The sequence below is a fragment of the Limulus polyphemus genome, unplaced genomic scaffold, assembly GCF_000517525.1.
Source record: "Limulus polyphemus unplaced genomic scaffold, Limulus_polyphemus-2.1.2 Scaffold1041, whole genome shotgun sequence".
NCBI lineage: Eukaryota > Metazoa > Arthropoda > Merostomata > Xiphosura > Limulidae > Limulus > Limulus polyphemus.
Window position 1 is genome coordinate 179,485 of NW_013666651.1, and position 25,001 is coordinate 204,485.

Here is a 25,001-nt window from a genome sequence, read left to right on the forward strand (position 1 = left end):
GAATCTAAATATAGTTTTGGTATGTTATCCTATTGAGATCATATTTATTACTATGAATTTAAAATTACCATTTAGTCAATCGATTTTGTTTAGTTATATCTTAAATTATAGGACAGTATGTTCTAATTAATTGAAACGTCACAGAAGGGCGCTACCGTCGTTTTGCGTGGAAATAATTAATGAAACAGGTTTTATTCAAGTTATACTGACACTTGTCTTTTAATCATAATATATTAGATATGTAAATATGGCACATTGTCAGTATGTACCAAATATCGATGAAAGTCTTATGTCAGCTGTTAAAGAAGAACTTGCTCGAAAAGAACAGTTACAGCAAAAACATTATTTTTATTTAAATGAACTTCAAAATATGGCCAGAGAATTACCACCGTAAGTTATTTTTTTAGGCCTAAAAAGTTGAACAAAATAAATAAAGCACGTGCATGTACTGTTTGTTGTACGTACGGGAAAATGAGGCTCGTATAAAAGTGATTAAAACTGTAAAGGTAGTTTAATCAATTATGAAAGACCACAAAGGAATTCCGAGCCAATAAACACATTTGATTTCGCAAAGAAGTCGTGAAATCGCCAGAAAGGAGCACAAAGGCTGTATTGAATTTGGAATTGGAGAGATAATAGCTTTGAAATTGAAGAGTTAACCAATGTATATATGTTTATTATTTTTACTTTATATATAAATATATATATATAACTAAAGCTCATCGAACTTCTAAATACGCGCAAAAGTACAATATACAAAGACAAAAATATGTCATGAAACCAATGAAATCGTGAGTGGTATGTGTATATATGATATATATACGTTTTACAGATTTTTAGTACTATTAATCTTAGCAAGTCATTCTATTAATTCAGCATTGAAAATGTAACTTCACTGGGGTGAAGGCTTATGCCATGTTATGCACAAAAGATGTCGAGATTACAATCTAATAAGCAATGTTCATGTGAAGAAAGAAAATTGTTTGCTGCTAAACATCTTAGCTTGTCCATTAAGATTGCTTCTGTCATTGTAATAATTGTTTACATTACTAAATGTTTGCTATGATAATATTGATTTTTTATTTGTCAACAGCTTGTCAAAAATAAAGTGACAATACTTACCTGTAATTATGTTATTATTTCATGTCCAAGATGTTATTTCCCACCTAAAACATCTGGACATTAGAGCTTGGTGATTAGTGAAATTTGCTAATTGATTAATTGTTAGTCTCATTAAACAATTACATTCAACTGATTGATTATTCTCATATAAGACTTGAAAAGTTGAAATAATCAAAAATAGTAATAATTGGAAACTGATTTAGATTCATGTATTATTTTTTTGTGACAATAATAGATTTAACTGTAATTTCCATTAAAAGAATATTTCACTTGACATAACTGATGTAATCAATACTCATAGGTAATCAGTTAGATAAATTAATTTCCCAGATCTACTGGATGTATGTTTGATAACCTAAATCACACAGAATAACAGAATATTAAGTTGCATTTTAACATTTACATGTATCATAAGAAACTTTTTCTACCCTTTTTCACAAGTGCTTATAGATTTAGCAACAATCACTTCCGCATTCTTCTTTCCTTTTTATTCATAATATCAGTGTTCCTCTCATATAAGAAGTAAGTCCATTCCAAGTGTCCATGTCCCAAGTGCATCACTTAAGTTTTTCAATATTGACACTTATTTTCCACATCAAAGTTCTTTTAATTAAGAGAAACATTTTCAATATAATCTTGCTCTTCCAGCACTTTTAATGACATCAGCTAATTTAGAAATATTACTGTCTAGAAATCTATCTAAATCAATGACATGAATAGAGGATTACAAAGGTTCCAAAACAGATCCTGTAATGGGCTCCAGTAGTCACAGTTGAAAAAAAAACATCTATTTGTGACATGCTTTTTACTTTTATATTTACTACTAAAAATGTTTTTAACCATTTCTTAACTTCTTCAACAATTCCATAACATCAAATCAACAAATTAGTCTTTGTCATGCAACTCAATCAAATGCTTTTTAAAAGTCAGATGACACAGCAATGAACACAATAGCCTCATTCAAAAAAGTTATTGTTTTATAAAAATAAGTAAATAAACTGGAAAAGCTGTCCTGAGAACTGTTGATTAGATGTCCACTTTTTAGATTGTTTTTAATTTCTTAAGTCACTTCTGACTAAAGATGTGAGATAATCAGTTAGGTATATAGTTTTGTTATTCACACCTAAATTTGTTTTTATTTTTTGCACCTGAAGAGCCCAAATTGTTGATGATACACAATTTTTCTTTCAGGAAATATCAACAAAGACTACCTTATGAACTCCTATCTAGTCTAGCAAACTCTCTTCTGGATGGGACTGTCTTTGAAATAGTACGAGGTCTAAAAGAAATACAGCTAATGAAAGAGAAGCATTTATATGAGAAACGAATGAAGATAATAAATTCTCATAGAGGTAGGTTGACAACAATTAATAAATTCTCGTAGAGGTAGGTTGACAACAATTAATAAATTCTCCTAGAGGTAGGTTGACAACAATTAGTAAATTCTCATAGAGGTAGGTTGACAACAATTAATAAATTCTCATAGAGGTAGGTTGACAACAATTAATAAATTCTTATAGAGGTAGGTTGACAACAATTAATTGTGTGGAAGAAAAAACTGTATTTAAAATGTATTTAGAAGTAAAGGATACATAAAAATATGAGTTCACAGGTGTAGAGAGTTACTGTATAATTTCAGAATTTAAAAGGACATAAAAGAAATAGTATGCAATTTAATTAACATTAAACTATGCAACAGTAAATTATAACTTATAATTTACATAGACATGTTAAACACAACATACTCTGTGGACAGCAAGAGACCATTTGGTTTTGCACACCCACACACCCAAAAAATGTAAATATTATAACAGTACTTTATTTTTCAGGAAATTACAGATTTCTCTCCAAAAAACGTTTTTAAGGTGCCACACAACTGCTGATGGAAACTTATTCTATAAACTAATCATGCTGCTAAAAAATTAACTTAACTTTAACATTATTTAATAACGGCAGTTGTGCCTTGTCATAAATTAGCTAGAATAAATGAAACTGATGATCCTATAGTTTCTTTGAGCAGTGTAAATTAAATTTTTGATCCAAATTATGATAAACCAATTGCATTATGTTGCCCTACTGTAATTAATAGTTAATCTGACAAATATTTGTCCAGCTTTCCACCCTATAGTACCTCAACATCTTAAATACTTAAATTGCCCAAAGGTTTAATATCATCAGCAAACTTTATTATTATACCCTTATCAAGACCATTAATGTAAATAAGAAAAAACTAAGTTGCAAGCACTGACCCCTGAAGCACACCATTAGTAACAAAGGTCCACTTTTACTGGACTCCATTAATAAGAACTTGTTAGTTCCAAGACATACTTACCTCCGCTGACACTATAGCTCTTTCTCAATCTCCAGTTCCACTGTTTGACCACCTAAGCATTGAAAACACTTGCTCCAGTCTTCTATACCACACTCAAATGCCCCTGGAAAATTCTAATTTGCAAAATTCTCTATCAACTTCAATGCACCATTTATCTAGGTACTGTATATAAACACCTCATTCAAATAATGTATTTACTTTTTCTTGACAAACCAATTGGCATGGGTTTCTATAAACAGGAGTGTGGTAATTATTCACAATTTATGGTATGACTTTGAATGTGGTTGGCATTACTACAATTATATCTTTGTTTATATTTATAAATGACTTTAACAAAAAAAAAGTGTACTGATGGGTATGAGTTAATATTTCTACTGCAGACCTCTTGCCTTCCACCTCTGCTACCTGGTGTTTGTCAACAGCCAAGGAAGGGATCACTCTCCGTCGAAGCTGTCCTTGAGATGGAGACGTATGTGCAGACTGAGGGTGTCTCTCAAGTGGCCTCAATAGAGGATCTTCTTGATCAACTACCTCCAGCCCCTTTTCTTCAGTTGGTTACTCAGGTTTGTGAGGTTTTGGGGGTCTCTCCTATTGCATTTAACTCTACTCCTTCCTTGATGGCAGAAAAGACGGCAAATGACTACTTAGTTTTTCCTCCTGATATTGCTGTTCATGCTGGGAGATTTGCTGCTCAGTTACGTGACGAGATAGCTATGCCTTGTCCCTCACGTTTATCTGAACAGCATGCTTTGGCTTAACACTGCCAGGAGGAGGTATATTTAACTTCTCAATGGATGGACCCCCTTTTGGACCTGTAGGGGTCTAGTTTGGAACCTGTGATCGCTTTAAACAGATCATAGTTTTTTCAGATTCGCCTTGCTCTCACGACTGTCCTGATGTATTTATTTTCAATCCAACTTTTGTTTAAAGCCTATCAACATTCCCCTCAGCAATTTGATGATAAGTTGAGGATTTTGCTGATGTCTACCTCAGTCAGATTGTCTTCTTCAGTTCTTCTTCTGGTTTTCTGGCTGGTTTGTTGTTGGGATTTATTGGGTAGAGACGCTTTGTTAGAAAATGTTCATTTACCATCTTCTGCCCTCAGGGAGTTATGGGAAACTCCTTTTCTCTGTCCCATATAATTTGCCGGAGATCCAAGGATGTTAGAATCACAAATTGACTCAGCTTATTTACATTTTTCTTTATCGTCGTTGGCTTTTTGCCTTTTTGGCACTAATTTGGGAGTGTCGGCTCGTGGTGTTTCCTGACCTCCTCCTTCAGTTCCCAGGTCTATTGGTTCCCATAATAGTGCCTGTCCGTATTCTTGAGAATTTTCAGCTCGGGTAGGACGTCAACAACAACATCAGTGACTATTCCGTGGGTGGGGGAGCAATGGGAGCACAATTACATCACTTTCTGGACATCTGGAGTTCTTTCACCAGGAATCCATGGGTACTCAATGTTTTGGCTTCAAGGTTGGTCATTCAGTTTATATCACCTCCACCATTATCTGCACAACCTGTTGCTTTTTCACCTCCAACAGATCTATGGCAATAAGGCCATAAGAGAGTTGTTAGTCAAAAGGGCAGTAGAGAGGGTCGACTCATTGGAATTCTCAACTGCAGTTATTTTGGTCTCCTATACCTCATCCTCAAGTGTTGGCAGTAGAAGCATTCAGTCAGGACTGGACAGATTTACATTAGTATGCCTTTTCTCTGATTCGGCTATTGCCCCGGGTCCTGACTATGGTTCATTACACTCCCTGTTGAGTTCTCTTGGTTGCACCATATTGGCCAGCATATTGGTTTCTGCTTCTTTAGTATGTGCAGGAATGTCCAACTCTACATCTATCACATTGGCAGTCTCTGTTGAGACAACCTCGATCAGACATTCTCCACCCAGATGTTCAGAAACTCAATCTTCATGCTTGGAATTTATGTGGTCCTTTGCCTGACATAAGGGTTTAACTTCTAAGGTTTCTCTGTATTTAATTAAATCTTTCCATAGACCAACCACGGCCATTTATCAATGGAAATGCACTTATTGTTAGTGGTGTATTATAAAGAATTTAAACCCTCTTCACCCTAAAGTATCTACCATATCCCATTTTGTGACATGGGTATCCGAGAGGGGTCTTACTTCTGCTATGGTGGCTTTATATAAGGCATCCGTATCCACTATTTTTCAAAATTCCATATATCAGAAGGTTTTTGAATCCTCAGTACTATCAGGTTTACTTAAATCCTATCATATTTTTTGACCCAAACGACCTTTTCAATTACTGAATTGGGATTTTACAGTTGTTTTACATGCATTGTCTCATCCTCCCTTTGAGCTCTTAGCTTCTTGTTCTTTGTTTCACCTTTCTCTTAAATTGTATTTTTTTTTGTTGTTGTTGGCTTGTGGATATCGTTGGTCCGAGTTGTTTGCAATCCATATGTATCAGACTCTTTATCATTCCACATCTGTCCTGCTTTATCCTGACAGGTCTTTTCTTCTCAAGACTGGCAGCCAGGGAGGGGGAAAGATCCTTCTCACCAATCCATTTGCCAGCCATTTCTAACCTTTATGATTGCTCTATTCCTTTGTTATGTCCTGTTTGGGCCCTCAAGTGTAATGTGGCTCATACTAATTCATTTTGAGGTAGTAGAACTTGATTGTTCATTCATTGGAATCCTTCTATTTCCCGTGATTTATATCCCATTACCTTAATGAGGTGGCTTCATAAATTGATTCACATAGCCAATAATGGATTATCATAACAGGAGAGTAATCTTTTGCATGTCATATCACACCAGATTTGTCACATCTCTATGTCATTAGCCGCCTGATTGAATATTCCCTCTGGAAGACATTGTGCAGGCTGATATGTGGACTACTCCTAATACTTTCCTATCTCATTACTTACATGATCTGGCAGTTTCCTCTTCTGAAGGTTTTCGACTAATCCCCGTAGCTATTTTGACCACATCTGTTAGATTTTAACCAGAGATGAGTATTTTCCTCAATCATGTACTCTTATTTCCAGGGTCTCTTTATTTTTCACTGGATCCCGCTCTGTAGCGAGTGTTGCCCAGGCAGGTATGCTTTCTCTTTGCAATACTGCACTAGCAACCACTTTCACTGCAATTACTACAGGTTGAAACAGGCTCTGTCAAAATGGGGTGTTCCATAACACCATCAAGGCACCTACCAAATGTTATTACCTTATTATTATGGACCACCACTCATGGACTATCATGAGTAAAGTAAAGCTAAAGGGGATCCTGCCCGTCCCTGCCAATCTTTAGGTCGAATAAATTCGGGTTGGTTTGCTTTTAAAAATGTAGGGAACTTGGTTCACCTACTGCACAATTTCCAGAGCACTGTTCCTCAGGACTCCCCAATGTGTATTACCTCCCAGACTTTATTAGTGGAGCTTGGGAGGTTTTACCACCTCCAGTTTCCAGTCACTGTAGTAGCAAACAGAGGCTTTTCCTCCAGAGTGTTTGAGTATGTACTTCAACTCTTGGAGAAGAGGGTGGAGTTGGGGGCCCCTCCTACTTGGGTCCCTGGATGTGTTTCCCAGATGTTAGTAGGAGTGGCACCAACCACCACAGGAGTCTACTAATAATTCCACTTCAGTTATGACATAAACTATCTAGTTGGGGGGTGCATGGCCCTTCTCTTTGATCAATGTCGGTTTCGTATATTGTTCATGGAAGGAGGTCTACTATCTCCTCATAATTCCGAATGCGATTTGGTCCTATCCTAGGTTCTTGGTTGAGCACAGGTTCCATATCCTCTCCATAATTCCAGTGGCAAGTGGAGTATTCCTTTCCCACTTGGTTGGGGAGTGAGGATGAATATTCATAATTCTAGACGGGATGAGTTCTGCTCCTTTGATTGAGTATGGCACACACGATCCCATCATTATGAACCTGGGGCGTTGTCTTTTGGAATTCTTCAGGTGGAGGAGAAAGTTTATCCATTTCAGTGTTGCTTACTTTTTTGTTATGATTCCAGTGGTGCAAAACTCATCACTCTAAGGCTACAGGTTGGGATCCAATCAAAAGTATGTATATTTATATATAACATTGCGGTCCAATAGCCCTAGCCATCAATGTGGGATATAGGTACCATGACCCCTTAATTCCAACCCTGGGTTGTGGGACCTCGGCTGGGGCTGGCCTATACTGATGATTATTCACATTCTATTTCACCGTTGATATAGGAACTGAGTTCCAAGTGAAGAGCATACCTGTTCTGGATGTAGTGCAGTTCCCCCACTCTGGTACCACCTTTATCTTGGTACACTCCTGTTCTATACTGATGCTTTCTGTATGGTTCATGCCTGCACCAGCCCCTCCACCTTCTCAATGTGGGATTCTAGCTATAGTGTCAACGGAGGTAAGTATGTTTTGGAAGTTATCATTTTCATAAACTGAAAATGTATTTCCAATAATACTTACCTCCACTGACACTCTCCTGCCCTACCTTCCCACTAAAAGCCAGTTTATGTCTTGAAAAAGTGATTACATTATCTGAATGTGGTGCTTATATACAGTACCTAGATAGAGGGGGCATTGAAATTAGTGGAGAAATTTGCAAATTAGAATTTGCCAAGGGCAATCGAGTGGAGTATAAAAGACTGGAGCAAGCATTTTCAATGCTTAGATGGGCAAAGAGTGGAAACCTGGAGATCTAGAAATAGCTATAGTGTCAGCAGAAATAAGTATTATTGGAAATACATTTTCAGTTTAGGAAAATGATAACTTTCTCTAACCCAGCTGCCCTTCAATCCAACTACCTAGTGATTTTCCCAACCTCACCAAGGTGATTTACTTAGCTAATCTTCTGTGGCATCTTATCAAAATCCCTTAGAAAATCTAAGTATACAAGTCCACACATAAAAAAATTAACAGTTAGTAAGGCAATATTTCCTTTTAATGAATCCCTGTTGGACCTCTTTCCTGTTATCATATTTTACTAAATGATTTATAGATATTCTTTTGCCAGACTAAATTCTTTCTGCTACAGAAATAACATTAACTGGCCTGTAATGTTTAGGGCAACTCTTATCACACCCTTTTAAAACAGAAGTAATTTTAATAACTCTGCACTCCTCAGATACTTGCACATTAGGCCTGGCATGGCCTGGTAGTTAGGGAGCTTGACTTGTAATCTACAGGTCATGGGTTTGAATCCCTATCCCACCAAATATGCTCGCTCTTTCAGCCATCGAAGCATTATAACATGATGGTCCATCCCACTATTCATTGGTAAAAGAGTAGCCCAAGAGTTGGCAGTGTGTAGTGTTGACTAGCTACCTTTCCCTGTAGTCTATTGCTGCTAAATTAGGAATGGTTATTGCAGATACCCCTATAGTAGCATTGCACAATATCCAACACAAACTTTCAAATTGTGTGTTTCACCTGGAGAAAGTGAAAGAGAGAGGCTCGTATATGTAATAATTGGCCTCTTTTAAAACCCTTAGGAAAACGTTTTCTGATCCTGTCTGCCATTGACTTATCATCAAATAATTAACATCTGCATATTCAGGTCTATTACAATGTTACCCATAGAATGCTTTTATTCAGAATATTGCTAATTATCCTAATTCATTAATGGTAAGCCTTGTCTTATGGGCTGAAAATTGGCCTTTTTAAAATGAAGTAAAATTTCATTTTTCTTGGTCTCAACATTTAGCAAAATATTAAACCTGATTATACATTACAGTGCTGATCCCTTCTTTAGATGTAGTCCACTTCAACTCTTTTCCCACATCCTCATTAGTGGTTAATAATAAATCTAAAATGGCATCTTCTATGGTTGGTTGTCTGACCACTTGATATAGAAAACCAACCTAAAACGCTTCAAGAACCCCCACACTTACCACTTATCATTGAGCGTAAAATCACAGTCTCCTATGATTACTGCACCAACATTTTTATTAGCAAAGCACTGATTATACAGTTTCTCATTGACATCATGTATCTTATTGAGTGGCCTATAACAATTTCCAATTCAAAACTTCTAATCTTGAGACCCATTATTGTAACTAGGTAGATTCATCTTCTTGATTATCCATTTTTTTATGTCTTTAGTTTCAATACGCTACAGCTCATCCCTTACATTCCACTCCTCCTTTTTTATAGTCTATCACTATTAAATAATTAATAACTAAAAATTCCTAAAGAATTTCTATTATCACTATTAGGTTTCTCCAAATATAACCAAGTTTTAGTAATTCCCATTTTATCGTAGTTTTTACTTAGACTTCAGCCTTAAACTCATCCACTATGTTCCTAATATTTCTAAAAGAAGCCTTATATTAATGAAGTTTACAGTGTTCTTGAATCTACTCTGCTTATCCATAAATCTGAAAGTCTTAGCCTTTAAAACTATTATTTAACATATTATGCTCTAAATGTTACTTTTGCAATCTTCCCTTTGCCATAGCTCACCCGTCACTTTGTTCATTTTCCTAAACTCCTACATCATTATGTAAAGCTAATTTAAACTGTCTTTAGCCTTATGAGGTCATTAAAGGGGCCTACTGATAAAACAAAGCCTAAGTAATTATATTCATATAATCCCTTTGTTTTGGATGTGCAGAAAAGTTGGAACATTTTTCCTTACAAATTACACTAAATAAATGTTACGAATGGGAAAAAAATATATGAAATTTTGAAATGCTTCCAAGTTAAATGTTGTTGAACTAGAGTTACAGTTATTATTTTTACTTACGTTATAAATTTGATAACCAGGTGTGCACTGTGAAGGTACTTGCTAGTTCTGAAACGTTAGTGAAATTCTTTAAAGTTTCTCCAGACACTTCACTATCTAATTTTATAATTGAACCTAATTCTACATTTCACCTTTAACCTGAAAACTGTCTCTCAGGTTCAATCTCCCCACCTGTTACTTTAAGCATATCCATGTTAATTTATCATTTAAACCTTGGACTTCCAAGTAGTTAGTTCCAACATTTAGCCTGAGGGAGTATTCTAAGAGATGTACATATCTATTTTTGTTTCAAAACATTCTGAAGGATTTTTTTTTATATCTATGTCTTTCCAACATCATTCATTCCTACTGTATTTGTACTGCTTTATAATGCTTTCTTGATACCATCAATTAAACAGTCAACACACTTGGTAAAATTCTATACCTTAGCACTTGGCAAGCAAGTTCTATTCCTAAACTTTCTATGCTCCATATTTCCTATAACTTTGTCAGTATACTTAATGAAAACCTCCCCTACTGTGTAAACCTCTTGATTACTTTCTTCTTTCTCAATGCAAGCAGCCAAAGGCTCAACTCTGTTAGAGACTTGTAACCAAATGTCAAATGAACCTGTGTATATAGCCAAAAACATTTTTACTACTCTATACCCTTGTAAAAACCCACCACTCTCTCTCTCTCCCTCCTCCAAACCAATCTTTTAAGAAATCTTTTTCACCTGTTGTGCTTCCTTGACTTCTGCTCCTGATCTTTTACCCCCCCCCTCAAATTCTTTTACAGTTAGTGTAGTTTAAAAGGTTAAGCATCTTTATATGTGCAAACTATCTTGAAGTCTATAGATAAACTTCTGAAAATAGAGCAACTACTTTTTTTCCATTCTCAGGGCATACATTTTGTAGCCATGTATCTCTACATTACTGTTAATATATTGTGTCACATAACTCTCTCCTTTTTCCTACTGTTTCTAGTGTATATATTTATTGAAACTGCTTTGTTGATAGTGTTTGTTTACTGAAAATATCTGATGTTTAAGGCAATTTTTGAATGGTATCAGGCATGAAAGACAATCTTCAAAAGAAGCACAAGGAAATTCTGTCTACGCACAGTCAGGATTCACCTCAGATTCTTACTACCCTGAGAAGTTCTCATGAAAAAGAATTACAGGTAAATTAATAAGCTCTGTGTTACATTTGGAATGTCATAAAACTGTAGAAAAATGTTCAATTAGCATGTTATTTTTTAAGAATGAAATTATACTCATACACAGATGATAGCAATAAAAACACCACAGTGACAAAAAATTAATTTAAAGAGAATGATTGAAGATGGTTTAAAAGTTTTTTTTTTTTATAAGTACAGATGTGTTTGTAATTTCTTCAAAATCAGAAGTTTTATTCTCATGCTGTAATTTTGCATCTCTTTATAAAACTAATATATCATAGATATAAATATTTATGGTTAAAAAATGTGAACTTTGTTTTTTGCTAATTATAAAATATCTTCCCAGGTATTATTAATCATTTACATAGAACATTTAACAAAGCTTGAAAAGAGATGCCTGAATATGCATGTGCACTAGAAATTATTCTGAATTTTCCATTTATTATATATTTTTTCAATCTCTTTTGTGTGGTTTCTTAAAGGAGGAATTTAGAGTTGGATGGTATATATAGGATCCTCAATTTCTAGGCTGCAAAAAAAAAAAAAAAATTAAGAGTATGCAGCTAATAGTTTGAAATTATGAACCATAAAATTGCTGATTATTTAGATAGAATAAAAATTATGCATTAATTATCTTGAGATGCCAACTATTCCAAATTTAATTCCAGATTATGCCATTATGATCATATCCTTTAAATGTGCATATTTTTGTTTTGGTTTGTTACAACAAGATCCAATAACTTTGTTATGGGGTGAAATGAATCAGTGACTTCTTCAGCTGTTCTCAAACCAGATTCAAGTGCTTTTATAATTCAGAAAAAATATTGGCCAATCAGAAATCCAATTTATTGTTATCCCATGCAGAAATTAGGACTGTCATGTTAATTTTATCAGAAAGATGTAGAAACAAAAGTCACTTGGCCAGGAATGTCTGTTCAAAAAAAGCATGGGAGAGATAGGGTCCTATATAGGGATACAACTGCTCACAACAGAGAAATTCAGAAGAAATAGACCAAACAAGAACAACAAATCACGGGTAGATTTACTACTTAAATGATACCCACAAAGGAAAGGTGAAAATAAGAAGGAAAAAAAACCCATAACAATTGCAGCATAAGAAGAAATTACATCTCAGTATGAAGCAACAAAAGACCAAAATAACTTGAGAACACAGAGAGAAAAAACTACAAAACAACAGATGTATAGCTAAATAATATCCATACAGTTATAATAAAGGAGAAAATATGAAAAGAAGTATCAACCACAACAGTTACAGATGACATCCCAATATGAAACCTATTGTCAAGCATGGGTGTTGCAGAAACTTAAATATTTTATTTTAAAGTTAGTTTCCTTAGAGCTATGAAGAAGTGTAAGTTTGAACCAAATTTTAGCTTTTTCTTCTCATGCATTATATTACCTGAAAGAAATAAAAACCATGCTTTTTTAGACTTTACAGATATCAACATTTCTTTCGGCAGGAAAACAACAGCAAAAATTAAATAATTCCTGTTTTTCTGCTAATATTCTTTTTTTTGATGCTATTATTCGTATTTTATGTGAATTAGAGTTGGAATCTCTGGATTATGTGACAAAACTTAAAATTATACAACTGTTATCTCAAGTAAAACCAACTTAAAACAATAAAACTTGCATGTAAGACAATTAATACAATTTCACCATCAATAGCAGTTTTAACACTTTTGTCTTTGATGAAATAATAAGCTCATTTTAGACTTCAGAAGTCTTTTGGAAAGCCATTAATTATTCTGTCTGGCAAGCAGGCATTGCTTGCTAAGCAAAAAGAAACAAACTAAGTCATAACTAAGCCAGAAGTTATATATCTGGTAACACTGACCTAGATTGTGACATTACTAAGTCTAGAAAATCAGGCTTTGATTATGCAGTCAACCACTGATTATGAGGTTATGTATATATTAAGCAAAAAGTGCCCTGGTCTAATAATCATGCTAAACTCAGTACCCTATGTGTATATATCTCATAATACATCAAATGAGTGTTTTTTTATGCCTTTAATTTTGAATCTAGGCGGCATGTTTGATTAAGAATTCCATCACGTGCACTATGTTGATAATACTAAAACGTAACTTGTATAACTGGTATAAAAATATGATTGGAATCTGAAATTTTAATCTCATATAATTTTCAGAACTTGGAAATATAATCTTTTAAATTGTTTTTATGGTTTAAAACCATATTTCAAGAGGAATAATAATCCTGTACAAAAACTAATTGTACTGAGTTCTTAAAAAATAACTAATAAAATAATTGTTAACAATGTATACAAGTGTAATATGAAAAGCAATGTGATAAGGCCTGTCAAGGTCACTACCTCCACCCATGGAATCTCTCCCAGTGGGTCAGCAGTAAGTTTATGGATGTACAGTGCTAGAACCTGGGATTCAATTCCCTGCATTGGGTAGGATGCAAATAACCAATTGTGTAGCTCTGCACTAAAATATACAAACCATTTATAAATAGATTATAAACAAATGTTTAAAGCCATATAACCATATAAAAGTCACTATCAAAAATCAAGTCAGGATTTTTAGACTTGTAAAACTTATAATTATTGCTTCTAATATTCAGGTTCCCTTTTCCAACATCATTATTCCTCATTTTAAACAAACTTCTCAACAAACTAGGCAGTTTTTATAAGCACGTAACACTTTTAAAAAATCAGATCAAGCCACATCTAATTCTTTTAGCTTGTATTTGAACTCGTCTGTGTACTTTATTATACTTTACCTCCTGTAATCAAAGAGCCAAAACTGCATACACATTTTATATAATATAACTTCACGTTTTTCCTCCTGCACAATGCCAGTATTTTTCTTAGAAAGGGGCAAGTCATTATTGTATTTCTCAATGTTAAGTGTATCACTTTAAGTTTCTAGTATTGAATCTTATTTTTTCACAGTTAATGCATAGTCATTATGACTGTCCAGGATCTTTGGAATTAAAGAAGGAATTCTCAAGATTTTCCCATCATTCTTGTTATGTCAGCAAATTTGAAATTATGTTTAGAACTCAATAAGTATCTTAGCCATTGACATAAACAAGTTTTAAAAATATTTCCTAAACTAGATATATTCTTTGAGGAACATCTAGTTGTAATGTAAAAATACCCATTTTTCATTACCCTGTGCATTCTAATACCAAGCCAATTTTTTCTCAACTGGATCTTATCAAAGGTTCACTGAAATTAAAAATACCCAATACCTGCCAAGGTGTCTTCTAACCAGAAAAGTAAGATCACTGATAAAGAGAGAGTAATTTGACAGTAAAGAAAAATTTGTTTTTGCTCAAACCATTCAAAGTTTTGGTTATTAAAGACCAACTCTTGAGGTACTTTTCCAAAAGATCTTTTAAAGAAGATTCCAACACTGTTTACAATAAAAGTCAAACTAAAGGCCTATAATATTTGATCCTTTTTTTAGAATAGGTATCTCGGTTGTAATATTTATCAGAAGTTTCTCTAGAACTGTATGATTTCTGAGAGGTAGTATTTAAAGGCTACTGCTACCTCTGTACCATATGTCTTTGAATATAAATCTTGTTGGAATTAGGATCATTCATTCATTCCCTCAAGAAATTTCCAAAGCTTTTCTAAAAGAGTCTGCAGCAACAACAGAATGTAAACACACATCGTCCTATCTTTTAAACAAATTTGACACAGCATATCGTATTTACCTAAATCAAAAATGGTTTAACATTTTAGCAGTGTTAATTCAAATAAAAACTTTATGGTTAAAACTTATTCAATAAAAAAGTTTTATTTATTTAATGTTATATATAAAAATTTAAACAAATTTTGGGTTCATTTGAATATGCTCTAAATAAAAATATTATTGTTTCTGAATTTCCTGAATGTTTTTCTGAGTATAATATGTCATTCATAGCCCCTCAGGAGGAAAAATGAAATGGTTTGTGAACAAAATACCAATAAGTTGACCTTGTAACTTTAATAGAAGTGTAGTTTTATTGATTTTAGCCATTCTCTATTTCTCACTGTTTTGGCTCTGTCATGTTCATCTACTAATGAGTAATATTTCTGCAGTTCTCCTTTCAATTTGCCCATCATGGTCAACTTTTATGTAGTAAGTCTTGTTTTAGCAGAAATGTTTTGAATGTAAGGCAGCTGATATATTTCATTAGTCATCATAATAGATATCAGCTATCCTGACTGAGGACAGGGTATAATCATTTCTAAGCTTCCCCCTCCCTCCCATTTTAACTAACATTTATTAATTTCAGGCCACTATCTTATACAATGATGTATGATTTTTTTAATAGCTTATTGACAGAAAAATTTTGCCTTTGAAAAATATTCCCTCTCATTAAGCTTTAAAGCAAATTATTCTGTGCTAAAAAATTTCCCTTGTCTTGTTCAATCATAATTTTTTTTGCAATAATTGTACTATATTATGAAAGGTTAATAACACACAAAAAAGAATCAAAATAACTTAAGAAAACAAACTTCTAAATGCTCTCTGAACTTTGGAAATATTATGGAGTTCTTGAGAATATTACTAATGGAAATATTCTTACTCCTCAAAAGTAAGAATTTGTTTTCTCCATATTTAAACCCCAAATTAATCTCTGAATTGATTTTAATTAAAAAGTATTAGTATTATTATTCTTCAAAAATTGGAGTACTCTGTACAAAGTTATCAAAGATCAAGCTTATATAGGTGGTATTATTTATCTTGATGATATGGATCTGAAGATTGTTGTCATTTACAGGAAATAGAGAAACGCCAAACAGAAGAAGAAGGTCGAGTAGATATGAAGATAATTATTGATCTTGATCAAGCGGTATGTATGAGACAGATAACATATTTTTTTTTTTAAACATGAGATAAAGTATCTTTTCTCTTAACCCTAGAATTATGTATGGGGATGACATGGATTCTGTTGGCTTTTTAAACATTTTTCTAAACTATTTATATACCAAACTGTTGTGACTCTATGACCTTGTTGATTATGGGATCCCTAATAAATTAAACAATAATATTGTAATTAATCCTACTAATTACTACTATGAGTGAGCGATTTCACTAAATGTTTTGGTCAGTTCTTTTCATCGAGTTTTGAGACAGGTAAAAATTTATATTTATCCACCATAATGGAAAATGTGTATACCAATGGTAGGGAATAGTACAGAAAGAAACCAATAATTTGAGTACAACTCATTTTAATGTTATATTAATTCACAATGAAATTATACACTCAAATCCTTATTTTCCGAAAGAAGGTTGAAAGCTGCCTGGAGGAGTCATCTGTTTTAACCACTTGCACCACTACATAGTAGTGTGTTGTCTGTCAGTCAGTCAATAGACACTAAAATGACGTCACTTTAGGGACATTTAACTTTGCAATTTGTACTGTCCATGAATCATGGGAAGAATTATGCACTCTATAGGCTACAACACAGCATGACATATGAATTTCAAGAGCATGAAATATAAATATTTGTTACTCTTAATTATGGTTTTATTTTCTCTTGAAACAGAACACTTTGGGGCACCCTGCAGAAGTATATCTAGTATAGTTAGATTTAATCAGAAACAATATTTTTGTTAGCTTAGATGTGAATAATCAATTGTAAAGTCACGTAAAACTTAATTGTGTTTTTTTTTAATTTTGTATTTTGTTATCACAAAGTTAGAACGAAGTAGTGTATTAATTAACATTTTATATTTTATTAAGCTTGTCATTCTGATTTTTTTTTGTATATATACTACATTGTTATATCTTACAGTCACTTATCTTCAAATAAGATACTGTAGCAGCTTCATAAGTAACACCATAGGCCAGATTAGGGGACCATGTTTATTCTTCTCCAGTAACAGTAGTTTATAACTCCTCTGCATTAGGCATAGAAGAGTTTCTTACAGTATTGGTACTGTAATTGACTCTGGAATTAAAAGCATTTTGAGAAATACTTTCCATTAATGCATCCTGGTACAAAATCACTGCTAGATTTTGGTCACTGTGACTTATTCTGTTACTGTGAACTTGATTTAACTTTTTCTTTACAACAGAGTTAAAAATGCTTTTTCTTTTGTACTTATTTAGTTTATAAATACCATTTTCTCAATGGATTTTATTCTTGATACACTTTTAGGGTATTGGCTATAATTAAAGTTAGTCTTGCTTCTATATTAAAGTAGTTTAGAAGGTAAATATTTTGAGTAGATTATATGTGTACTTTTCACTAATCCATAGCCTGATGTGGACTAAACAGTCTGGTCAACATATTTATAGATGCATTTATGCCAGAAAAAAATGTAATTACTATTTATTAAATAAAGTTAGAATACCTTGTATATTGAGTAGTATTAATAGAATAGATAAAACACTACGTATCTTAAACATATAGCAGTAATACATTTTTTTCAGTTTCCTTGCCTTAACTTATAATTCTCTGGTGAAAATAGTCTCACCTCTTGAAAGTGCTAGGGTTTTATGGGATTTTTTTAAAGTGACTTATAGACTTTTAATTCATTAATGGGTCCCTCCAAACTCTCACTATTTAGAAAAGTGTGCCTTTTAAACTTTTACACAAGTTTTAATTTAAAACAAAAAGTCAACTTTTTGAAGGCCATAGATAGGCCTAAATAAAATGTTTTTAATTGTGTACCGGTTTAACGTTGAATATTATTTATGATTTTAACTTTATACACAAGTGCCAAAATACTATAATTATTTGTATAGTATTATCGCCATGTTAGAGAGGCATGAATAAATGTCCTTATTATGATTGAATGTTAAAGAATTATTTTTTGTGAAATAAGACATATGAAGTGGCATGATTAGTTTTGTAATTTCTAATGCCATTATTACTAATTCTATTCCTAGGTGAGTGATCAGCAGGTTACCCTAGAAAAGGCAGGAGTTCCAGGATTTTTTGTGACTAACAACTCAAATGAAATCAGACTACAGATGTACTTGTTAGAATTTATTCTAAAGTTAAGAAGCGTAGAACTTCCAAATGATTGAAATTCTCAGACTGAAATCAATTATGTTAATATACCTGATTAATTAATATCCATGTAGTCATTTAGCTAGAAATACCTAATTTTATATGTAAGCTCATCCAATGAAATAACTAGATTTAAGTAGACACTGAATTAATCAAAAACTTTACATTTTTTAGTTGGATTAATAATTTTGTATATGGCTATACAAACGAAATAATTTCTATATTAGTTTCAACATAATGGTTGAAAAATGATCAGTAGTTTTAACACAGTAACTTATGTTTAGACAATTATTAAGTTAATTAGACCTTATGACTAAGATATGGAAGGTTGTTGACACTTTCTAAAAGTTGTGAAAATAGTGATTAATGAGTAGTAGGTCAAAGGTCTGAAAAAATGTTCTTTGACTGAATAATGAAAATTTAGTGAAATGTTTGTTGATAGTCCTCTATTAGCATAATTTTTTTTGATTATGTAAAGCATGCTCAGAGTATTGCCAGAGGGTGAAATGTTCCAAAAAGGTTAATCTTCCTCTTGTGAAAGTAACTTTTTGGTTCACTTGTCCTCATATTTCAATGATTTCTCATGAAAAGCATAATTGCAGGAAATCAACTAAGAAGATTGAATTCCCTTACACTAAATAGATTTTCTTGTATAAAATGGTAGATCTATTACATATAGAGTTTCTGTTTAACATAGGACTGTATATTAAGATTCCATATAGTTATGGAATTGGGTTGATAAATACAATACTCCAAATAAATAATAAATTTATTCACACATTAAAATTTTAATGAAACAACAGTACATTTTTTATGACTCTGCATTTGTTTAAGTGGAAGGTCACTACTTCTTAATGTTTATCAATATTTTAGCTAAAACAGAAAACCATATAATCCATATAACTTTATCAAAAATCAAAAGACATCAAACTGTAGATTAAAAACAAATATTCATCACATCACTTTAAGTTAGAGCATTTATTTCTTTGTAAATAGTTTTGACTAGATCTAACTAGAAACTTCAAGGCCTAGGTCTAATTCAAATAAAAAAAAGTGCTAATGTTGTTACTAGAGCTAGCAAAAAACTTGAAGAGAAGGCCTCACTAACTAACCTAGGTTTAAAGTTTTCTAACAAAAAACAGTTCAACAGCTCACAACCAAAATTCAAGCAGTCTCATCAGAACCCATTTCACTAGAAGTTATGTCACTGGTGGACATGTCTGATATGTCTGGTTACTGTTCTCAGACCCTTTTCCTAGACTCCACCTGGCATACACAGTTTCAGGAATATATGTGCCAATTTGATAGTCAATAAACATTACTGTCTTGAGATGACTGAGTGAATCTGATCTCAAAGAGGATCTCTAGCCTGTTTTGATCTGTTTCATTACAGAGAGGCCTCTTTCAGCATCAGAGGTACTTCCAGTTTCATCAGTGATTTGGGCTGTATGTATCACCAATGGTTGCCTCATTTTAATCACTGTACTTAACGCTCGTACTCGGTGACTAATCCACCTTGTTCCGTAAACATTTCCTGGAGATAAAAATTTACTGTTTACTGTCTCGCAGGTATTTTTCAGTGAAGCTTTCTTTACTGATGAAATTTGTATATAGCTTGCAATAACTCAGACATATGTGGAAATAGTCTTGTCTGTTTTGATGCATCTTTCAGTGACAGTTGGAATCTGTGTAACGTGCAATGGATACCAACAGTCTCTGGTAAAAACTTCATGATTTTCTGATACGCTCCATTTTGAACACCAAAATTCACAGCAACTCCATCAGCCACAGATGAGACTAAGTCTGACAGATCATCCACTTGTAAATATTTTTTAAAACTGGTGCACAAATGATCAAAATTTTTATCTGCATCAGGTTTTTCCACATTGCACACACATAGAAATACAGTGTGAGGTTCTTAATTTTTCAGGTATCTCACATGCATAATTTCTTCATCCTCTGTAGTACCATCACATAGTACATAAACAAATATGCTGCTTTGAATATCATTTACCAAACCACATTCAGATCTTAAGCAATTCATTTCACAAACCCTGCACAAGCTTTATCAGATGAATACCTTGATGTAATATTGGCACATTGAGAAACTGAAACTAGAAACTGAAGGTCACCACTGAAAGCTTTATATGACAAATTGCATTTTGCAATTTCGAATGCAGTCAGAAATCTTTAAACATCAGTTTGTTGTTGGCTTCATCTAGTTTTGAAACCAATTGGTTTATATTATGAATGTGATAGAAAATTACTTTTAGGCCTATAAATTAATTTTTTTTTTACCAAAAACAGAAGAGGAAGCTTCTTTAAATTCATACTATACACTGACATTTGAACTGTCTCTCCCAATAGGCTTACATACTGGTGAATCTTTTCTTCACAAATTTCACTTTTATAGTTATATAAGAGTTATCTGATGAATGTCTAAGACATTTACGCAAAAGGTGTGTCTGTGGGATATTGCTACCTTCCTGGTCTTCTTCACTCCCACTATCTGAATCAGCATCAGTAGGCCTGTCAGTGTATTTTCTCTTGGGCTTAGCACTTTTTGATCTAAGGGGACTAGGGGTGTCCCCTGATTTCCTTTTGTAAATCCAAAATTCAGAAGACTCGTGTTGATAATAACAGAATTAGAATCAGCTCAAATTCACCAGCCCTCACAACTCTGCTTGCTGCCTATCTGTCGCTTTTTGTGCTATATTTGTGCTTTTTGTGTAGTGAATATTAAAAATTGTGATCTGTAGTGGAATGATTTTATTTTTGTAATTGTACGATTCCTTAGAGAGATTTAAAGTGATAGTTTATATTACAGATACTTTGAAGGAATTAGTCTGTTTATTTTGACCCAATAGTAACATATAAATCAGGTAACATAATGAAATTATTAATTTATATTTGCCTTGAAATGAAATAAAGTTAAAAAATGATCCCAAGATTACCACACATTTTAAATTATGACTCTGATAATTAAAGGTGGCCATCAATATAGCACATTTCCATGCTCTGCCAAACTGTATATATTTATCTTTTTTTAAGAACAAAAGAAGGAATTTTCAAACAACATGTAAGAGAATTGAAAAACAGGGTCTCTGTGGTTTGGATAATCTCCATATAAGTGAAGACTAATGACATTTTGGTCTGATTTCCCACAAATTTATGGGGAATGAGGGTAACTCATTGAATTCCTCGGGAAACTGGGAAAGAATAACTTTTGTCCCTTGATTATATAAGACAGTAGTTATAAGAGATTAAAAATATCCACAAGAATAGATCTAGCCTTTTAGATAAACTTAAATGAGGAGACTTTTCAAGGTTGCTTATTTTTCAGTAGAAAATAACTCCAAATATTTGGATTTTCATGTATCTAAATCCTAGTACTTAGTCTTAAATTTGATAAACATTATCTTGCACCTAAGTCCAGAAATCCAAAACATTTCTTAAAAGGTTAGAGGTTTGTCAGACCATTATTCATTATAGTTTAATATAAGTGATAGAGGTATCCCCTATATTTTAAAAATTGAAAATTATAAACATCTAAAATGCGATATAAAAAACATCACGCAGTAAAGCTATGTTTTGCCACTGTTAACAAGGCATGGTCCCATTTTAGCTATTTATAATTTTTAATTCATTACAGTTGCTCATACAAATGTCTAGTTAAATAATAATAATCAGTCAAATTAAACATACTGAGTAATTGTTAATTCAGTTGAACCTTTGCTACATGGAACATTTAATTTGCACACATTTCTTAAAGTTCATGTAATGATCCAGTTGAAATAATCTAATATCATTGTATGAAAACTTGATTAAGAAAAATTAACTGGGTTGAATGCTAAATTCATTGATTATTTTTATCATTGCTCATTTTTATATGAATTAAGTAGATTTGGCATAAAGACTAGAGGTTCTTTGAATTAGCATTAAGCTATTATAACTAATTAACCCAATTGACCACTGTAACTATAGGTATGAAGTTATGCCATTTATGTTATGGATAGTATTAAACTCATTCATTAAAAGTTTGTGTGAATCATATAAAGTAAGCTTATCAGTTGTAGTAGTTTGAATGATCAAAGGGGTTTATTCAGTAAACTTATTCTCGGGTAATTAGAACATAATAAGTATTCTATGTACAGTTATCAGTGTGAAGAGATTGAATTGTTGGACCAAAGACAATGATTTAAGGTTCTTTATGTGAATTCAATGTAATAATTAAAAATTTTAATCCTTATACGTTTGAAATAATCTAACTGGTTGGAATCAGCATGGTAGTTTATGTTACTCTTGTGTGCAAATTGATACAAATTACAAGGATTCATTACAGTAACTGAAGGCTATTTTACATTGAACCAACTGAAGCTAACCAATCAAATGATTCAGTGTAGAGACTGGAAATTATTCTATACTTGTACAATTCCAGATGGAATGTTGCGATGAACTAAACAGTTGTGTTAATAAATGCTATAGGTTAAAAATAAGTTTACCTAACTTATCGTTACACCAAATAATTTAACATAACAAAATAATGGCTTTCCTGGAACTTAGGCATCCTCATTTTTCCCCCATCATCTCCCATTACTACGTATGTGGTTTTGTTATCAAAATTCACACAAAGACTGTTAGAATTAAATCTGCTGTCTCTATTTTTCTTTTGCTTATTGGTTAGAAACTTGATTTTGAAAATCATGTTGTTATTAAGTGATTAACATGCGAGTTACTTAAGTTACGAGTGAAAAATCAAAAACTGATACCCATTTTTATTCTTAGTGCACCTCTAGCTACAACCATGTAACAGTCCTTGCTACATAAGCTGTAACTGATTGATCATATTATATTTACATTTGAAACATCAGTGAATTCAAAGGTCAATGGGCAACCTAGTTATTCTACATTGTACTTAAATGATACTAGTCTTAATCACTGTAACTTCTACTGATTTAAATATAAATTACACTTCCGGTATAATACTCTTCCATTATCTCTTACTTCAATACAAGAATAGTAAGTGATTGGTCACAAATACATCACTTAATTATGAGAAAAGGATCCTATATTAAAATAACAAAGCTTCAATCACTTTAATAGCAGTTGTCATTATTTACACTGAATCCGAAAATGATATCCATTTTTTTCTGTCACGTACAGATTTTTCCCAAAACATCACATGTACTTTTACAGAAGTGAATCATTTTCATTGAAATCGGGTCACATTTTGTTATGCTTAAATTGTTGACAACTTCTGGCTGTAGATTTCTTTACACCAATCGCGACGTGAGAGTCCTACTGATCATTCTAGAACCCACGAGAAACACACTGCTAGTATATAAATGGTTAACAGGCTGCGTGACGTGTCATTTCTGGATAGTGTTTGTTTGTACATGCACTTTGTCATTTTTTTCTTTTCAATATTATTTATTTGTTGCTATGATAACAAGAGGTGTAAATGACCCAAACATATTCTGTTATATTTATGGTAAATTTGATCAAAGTAAGAGTTTTTTTCTTCACGATTTGTAAAAAAAAAATCCGTACGTGATAGAAAAATATGAATCTTATTTTTCAAAATCTGCGTAGCTGAATTATGGAAAATCCATTATTAAAACAAAAAAAACTTTTATGAAGTTTAAATTTGCAAGCCTGTGTAATCAATAATGATGTTAAGTATCTGCTCGTTCGTTAATTTCTGATATAAATTCTTTCCGAGGAACTTAAGCGATACAAGTTCTTTCTTAATTAAAACTAGTTTATTCTTTATTGATACAACTTTTTAGTACAAAGAATTTCCACAGTCACTTTAAACTTAACAACCTTTATAACACATGCTATAAATCACAGTGATTCACACACTTAACTTGCATCCTACTGTTCGCTTGACTCAATTATCTATCTCTTCAATCGCGCTGATTTTTCTCGCCAGGCTTATATACTAAAAAAAAAGGGCACCTCGAACAAACTAGAGTTGCCAGAAAAATTCATGATCCTTCTAGTAACTCCAGCGTGTATGCTCCCAGATCGTGTGACTTCCGCTGTCGTAACACTGCCCATTTCTTAGTATTGTTCGTCCCGAACAATAGCCACTTACATTAAACTAATAGATAATTAACAATAACTTAATTAAATATACAGAATTTACAAAAACAAAATTAAAATACAACAAAGTCTCTTAATTTTACAGGACGTATCTTCTTTCGTACTGGTCTCTGTCTCATTGGCTTCTGCTTCACGTGTGGTTCATCTGTTCCATCAGGAAATATCCCATTATCGGTAACATTCACATCAGTGGTAGTAACTTCATTAACGGCTTTACTGTCTTCCTTCTCAAAACTGGGTAGAGTTTCCTCTTTGACAGTGGCTTTTTCAGGTGACACGTCTTCAGCAGCGTCATTTGTTCTGTTGTTCACTTCGTTCCAACTTAAATTACCTGGACTGTGATAATGCCAAAGCCTGTTGGCATGCACCACCTTTGGTTTACCTCGCCGACCACATTTTATTCGAAAAGTCACGTCTGACAGACGATCCACTATGTCATATGGGCCTTCCCATGGAGAGGACAACAGAGACTTTCCTTTGGTCTTCCTGGGATTATACAACCACACCTCGTCTCCTGGTACAAAGCTGACTTCAGTAGATCTC

General features: G+C 32.9%; 1 protein-coding gene across 1 annotated transcript; it reads left to right on the top strand.

Moving 5' to 3' along the window:
- The first annotated feature begins 158 nt into the window (after nucleotides 1-158).
- On the top strand, nucleotides 159-22,507 carry LOC106461837 (protein DGCR6-like). Its single transcript, XM_013921696.2, has 5 exons — nucleotides 159-390; nucleotides 2,314-2,474; nucleotides 11,235-11,344; nucleotides 16,109-16,180; nucleotides 18,227-22,507. Exons 1-5 carry the CDS (start codon nucleotides 248-250, stop codon nucleotides 18,365-18,367), a joined length of 627 nt encoding a protein of 208 aa, XP_013777150.1. The 5' UTR covers nucleotides 159-247; the 3' UTR covers nucleotides 18,368-22,507.
- Nucleotides 22,508-25,001: the final 2,494 nt, after the last annotated feature.